The 5,871-nt window shown below is 40.2% G+C and overlaps 1 protein-coding gene across 1 annotated transcript; it reads left to right on the top strand.

Annotated features, from left to right (window-relative positions):
- The first annotated feature begins 279 nt into the window (after positions 1 to 279).
- LOC106582722 (uncharacterized) lies at positions 280 to 5,449 on the top strand. Its single transcript, XM_014166094.2, has 6 exons — positions 280 to 432; positions 896 to 1,547; positions 2,369 to 2,473; positions 3,252 to 3,313; positions 3,523 to 3,801; positions 4,075 to 5,449. Exons 1-6 carry the CDS (start codon positions 337 to 339, stop codon positions 4,120 to 4,122), a joined length of 1,242 nt encoding a protein of 413 aa, XP_014021569.2. The 5' UTR covers positions 280 to 336; the 3' UTR covers positions 4,123 to 5,449.
- The last annotated feature ends 422 nt before the right edge of the window (positions 5,450 to 5,871 follow it).

Genomic DNA, 5,871 nt, shown 5'->3' with positions numbered 1-5,871 from the left:
CCCAAACATAACCCCTACCTTACTCTTACCCTAACCTTAACCATAACCCTTACCTAAACCTAAACCTGGGTTTGCCCAAACTCGGTCCCCTAAGGGCAGCACGTTTTGTTTTTTTGCCCTAGCACGACGCAGATGATTCAAATAATCAACAAATTGTCAAGCTTTGATCATTTGAATCAGCTGTGTAGAGTTAGGGCAAAAACCCAAACCAAACGTGCACCCCTTGGAGTCCCGAGTACCGAGTTTGGTAAACGCTGCCCTAACCTCGACCACTAAACTTAACCAATTTAAACGTAAACTTCATTGGGGTGACGTCAGAGTTTGACGTCCCTAGGGATGCCGTATTGCAAGGACCTATATCTCACCAAGACAACACGTCGGAATCAACACATTTATAGGGAAGGAAACGCTAGACAGACAGTTTGTAAAAAGGTGAGTAGGTACGAGCCTACCTACGATATTCTATTATTTAATGTTGTCGACTGACATATTAACATGGGAAATGGCTAATTGAAAGGGGTAATGGCACTGGTAAATAGCCAACTGTTCAGGAAGAAGTGATATCAGTTTTGCGTAAAATACTATAACCAAAGAACTGTTCTGAATGTTATGGAGTTTACTGTATTCGGACCCAATGTTGTGCTAATCGTGCCTGTAGCCGGATTTCTGTTGGCTACAAAGTTAATCAATTTATGAAACGTTAAATGAACAATTTAAATCATGCAGACTTTACTTTAGGCTGAGCATTAAAAGTGAAACCACACCCACCAGAACAATATACAAGACAATTCTGCGAATGTGACATCTTATAATGTTGAATAAAGAACATTTATAAATCTAGAAATGTTTACAGTAGTGAAGAAAACAAATAATTAGCATTATCTATCTATTGTAGGTATCCGTCATGGAGGTTACAGAAAAGGTGATGCCCAAAAACGCCCAGCTGCTATCTCTTGGCCACAAGGACACTTGTCGCCTCTTGGAGGTGTATGTGAAGCGCAGCATCAGTTTAAATGATGGGACATGTGTGGGCCTGAGGTCACCAACAAAGCCTCAGAAGTGGGTGACACTGTCAGAGAAATGCACAAGAGTCCGCAGGCATTCTAGTGACACCTTGATCAACTTAGGGCCCAGCACACCTGACGAGGGCATTGCCAGTAGCACACCACCTGATGAGGAAGTTGTTATACCAAATGTGTCTCTAGTAGAAATCCCTGGGCCTGCTGACATTCCTGAGATTGAGACGTCTACTGAACTGGAGAATAAGTCTAAAAAGGGCAAGAAGAAGAGCAAACAGACCTCTTTCTGGAAAGGTTTTCTGGGTTTTTTCTCGACGAAGGGGAGTGACAAGAAAGACGAGCAGGAGTCTGGCACAGAGAAAGATGGACAGTCACAAGGAACCTTGCAGAAAAAGACATCCATAAGGCAAAGGAGCTCCATGAGGAGACTATCTCTGAGAAAAATCAAGATTGACAGCCACAGAGGGTCTGTGAAGAGACCATTGGCTTTGGACAGGGCCAAGACCACTGACATAACTGGAGTTGAATGTAGGTTTGAGAGGACATGGCACCCAAATCCATTATTATCACACACTGTACTGTATGTTTTCTTATTATTGTCCTTTTGTTCAAACAGGATTTTGTGGATTTGCAATCATTTTAGCTTAAAACTCTTAAGGGGGGTAGATATTGTGACACACACCCTTAACTCAAACAATGCAGGATAATGCCTATCTTAAAGCATTTTGGAAATATAGACCTGTAAACACAGATACAATAGACGGAAGAATCAACTATTCATATTTATGATGAACGTTAACTTTACTTTTTGGTAGCTATTCAATAGACAACTTTCTAACTAAAATGTGCTCACATTCAGTGCTGTGTGTGTGTGAGGGTGGGTGGTAAGCTAACATATGGAATTCTTTTAAGGATAATTTTGCTATCTGATTTTGAATTTTAGGAACCCTGTAGGTATAAAAAAATATGTATATTAAAAAAAATATTTGTGTAGCCCAAACTGTTTGGACGGAGGTGTCATATTAAGTCAAACTGTTCAGATACTACAGACATTTTTGTGAGAAGAACGATTTTCAGGATGTCTCCCGGTCCACTTCAAATGCGGAAGGCGGACATCGGCGGATGTGGTGGATTGAGACAGATAGCTCTAATTTAAACAGACAGATTTTGATGGGGATTTTTTTATTATGCTAAATAGATTTCAATGCGAACTTGGACTCGATTTAATAATGTTCTGGGAAATTGGACCCTAGTTGACTCGGGCCCTAGTTGGTTATCCAGTTATTATCCAGTTATTTCATGAAAAAAAAGACTGCAAAGGCAATGATCGTTCTTGTTACTTTTTACAGCGGTTTTGAGTGTGGGGCCTACTGACTCGTACTATGAGAAAGTTTCAGAAGAGCTGGAGAAGATTGTGCATGAGGTGAAAGAGAGAGAGACAGCTCTTACAGATGGTAAGTATCAATGTTCTTATGTGTATTGATGTCTTATATATTCATACTAAAAATGTAACATTCTATAGCAACATACACATTTTAGGTATAAAGCTGTAAAGGTCATATAATACAGCACATCACACATATGTTACTGTCTAATGTAGAGTTACTACAGGTAACTGCCAAAATAATGGAAACACTTGAGTAAATGAGGGATACAAAGTATTTTGAAAGCAGGTGTGGTTGCTGAGTTAATTAAGCAATTAATATCACATCATGCTTAGGGTCATGTATGAAAATGCTGGGCAGGCCATTATTTTGGCTACCATGGCTAGGATGACAATGCCCCCATCCACAGTGCACGAGTGGCCGTCTCAGTCACCAGATCTCAACCCAATTGAACACTTATGGGAGATTCTGGAGCGGGGCCTGAGACAGCGTTTTCTACCACCATCAACAAAACACCAAATGATGGAATTTGTCATGGAAGAATGTTGTCCTATCCCTTCAATAGAGTCCCAGACTCTTGTAGAATCTATGCCAAGGTGCATTGAAGCTGTTCTGGCTCGTGGTGGCCCAACACCCTATTAAGAATTTTGTTGTTGGTGTTGTGATCCAGGCTGTATCACAACCGGCCGTGATTGGGAATCCCATAGGGCGGCGCACAATTGGCCCAGCGTCGTCCAGGTTTGGCTGGTGTAGGCCGTCATTGTAAATAAGAATTTGTTCTTAAATATATATTTTTTATTTCTTTATTTTGGCAGTTACCTGTATGTTTACTATCCATTTCTTCCAGAGGATGTCATCAAAAGGATCATTGTTCTGATGAAGCAGCAAGGAGACCTCATTGATAACAAGGTTTTTGTTTATAACCTACTTCTACTTCCTACTTCCACTTCTTGTAATCTGTCCTGTCATATGCCAAACATGTTTGGTAAATTACACAGACTACAAGAAGTGGAATGTTAGCACAAAACAGGTCTGGACTTTAGTCTAAACTTGCTATTTCCTAATGGATAATAACGTATTATATTCTATGGTCATGAAAGTATGTCCTCTCTCCATAGCTGAAGGAGAACCCCAGCTTGAGCTCATTCTTCCAGAAGCTGTCCTACAGCACCTTCCAGCAGTTAGCTGATACGTACGTGGAAACAGAGACACCTACAGGCCAGAGCCGCCAGACACCACACACTGCTGGATCTGGGCACGACAACGCCCCAGAGCTGGTCAAGCTTGCCTTCACTCTGGACTTCACAGCCAGGGTAGCCTTTCTCTCCAGGCATTCCAAAGGTCACATCATGGGCCTGGGCCACCGCTACTTAGAAGACCGCTTCACCCAGACACAGGTAACAACACCAGAGGCGAGTCAGACCTATTTTTTCTCTTCAATTCAAATGTATGTAATTATGTGCGAATAAACTAAACTAGAGAGGTCAAACACAGGTGTGACACAGGTAACAACACCAGAGGTCAGAGGCAGCCTTCAGTTTTTTTTAAAGCTATAACATGTTTTCCACCCAACTAGACTCTGCTTTACATGACCTGTAACCACAGTGCTGTCACCAAGTGAATCAAGAAATACCAAATAGGTTTCTAATGACATTTATGTTGCTTTTCAGGTTAATCCAGATCAGACGTTGCATAACTATGATGATCATAATCATTGATACAACGTCACATGCAAAAAAGACTAACCACTGCAGGGGAAACCAAACATCCTTGGTGGTGGAAAAGCACATGGAGTGCTCCTCGATTCCTTGTGACACAAATGGAATAGATTACTTAAAGATGACTGAAAATGAAACCCAGAGGCAAGTCATGAAGGGACCATCACACACAACACTTATAGTAGGCCTTGTACCTGTAAATCTACACTAGGGTAATCTGTGTAATCACTATGTTTACAGGTTAGTAAGTAATGGATATGCAATATGGAGTTCTTACCACTTTTGGTACACTGTATTTATTTACCTAAATTATAAAATATAATATATGCCATTTAGCAGGCGCTTTTATCCAGAGCAACTAATCATGTGTGCATACATTTTACGGGAATTGAACCCACTATGCTGGCATTGCAGACGCCATGCTCTACCAACCTACGCTACAGAGGACCACTAGTGATAGTAAGTACTATGTACTGTAACTGCATTCACTAACTACCCTGCTACAAGGTACAGGTACATAGGTTATTACTCATTCTTAATCCTGGTTCTGGGGACACAAAGGTGTGCATATTTTAGTTTTTGCCATAGCTCTACACACCCGATTCCACTAATCAAAGGTTTCATGATGAGTAATCTAGGTGTGTTAGCTGGGGCTGGGACAAAACTGTGACACCAATCAGGCCCTCGAGGACTGGAATTGCCCACCCCTGTAGGGTAATGCCTTGTTTCTGGAAATTATACTTATGCAATTTTGTGTCAACTAAAAAAGACAAAACCGAATACTTGAGTATCCCGAATAATAATGGGATATTGGTGTGCATTTAAACGTGGTCGTTGTGATGCACCGAGGTCACAAACTCCATTTTAGACGAGACTGATTTTATGACCAAAATTAACCTATTAACACTGTAGTCAATTTTGACACTAGAATAAATGTTTCTGACTCATATTGTTGCCACATAGGCTGTTTTCAAAGGGATTAGTTGTTTTTTAGGGTCAGTCGCTCTTTAACAGACATTCCCTGACAAACATTTGGGCACAGAGTTTCTAAACCCAGAGGCGCAACATCGTGAAACTTCTGGGAATGCTTGCGATACAGACCAGGCTGTGGTTAGAGAAGTCGATGAGAGAAGTTAAAAATCTAAAGGCACAACCTAGAATCGAGTCAATGCCTTAAGTAGTTGAACATGTTATTACTCCAATCTCGTGAAAGTGACAAACTGACACGTACTTATTTCCCTCATTAAAATGCAAAGAATTTAATAACATTTTTGACGTGCGTTTTTCAGGATTTTTTTGTTGTTATTCTGTCTCTCACTGTTCAAATAAACCTACCATTAAAATTATAGACTGATCATTTCTTTGTCAGTGGTCAAACGTACAAAATCAGCAGGGGATCAAATACTTTTTTCCCTCACTGTACATCCGCTAAGAAAAGTAATTGAAAACTTAAAAACAACAATGGAGAAGTCAGCATACAAGTAAGTAGAAAACAAATGCAAATAAGTTAGAAATTGTGCTACTAATGCACAAACACGCCTCGTAAAAAATAAATGTTTTTGTTTGGTTATCTTTTGGAAATTGTAAAAAAATAAAACATTTTCCTTCTTCAGAGGTTCCAGCTAGGCTGGCTAACATTAGTTAGCTAATTAATTTGCTAGCTATCATACAGTAGGCGTATATTAATAATTATATATTTAATTCAAGTAAACTCAGCAAAGAAGAAACGTCCCTTTTTCAGGACCCTGT

Source organism: Salmo salar, chromosome ssa22 (assembly GCF_905237065.1).
Source record: "Salmo salar chromosome ssa22, Ssal_v3.1, whole genome shotgun sequence".
NCBI lineage: Eukaryota > Metazoa > Chordata > Actinopteri > Salmoniformes > Salmonidae > Salmo > Salmo salar.
The sequence above is the reverse complement of the archived record's forward strand: the minus strand, read 5'-3'. Positions and strand labels throughout refer to the sequence as shown.

Excerpts from the sequence above, each read along its gene's own strand:
- LOC106582722 (XM_014166094.2), top strand. The coding sequence starts at position 337 with ATGCCGTATTGCAAGGACCTATATCTCACCAAGACAACACGTCGGAAT. Across the intron at positions 433-895 it reads GACAGACAGTTTGTAAAAAG|GTATCCGTCATGGAGGTTAC; the intron begins GTGAGTAGGTAC and ends TATCTATTGTAG. Across the intron at positions 1,548-2,368 it reads TGACATAACTGGAGTTGAAT|CGGTTTTGAGTGTGGGGCCT; the intron begins GTAGGTTTGAGA and ends TACTTTTTACAG.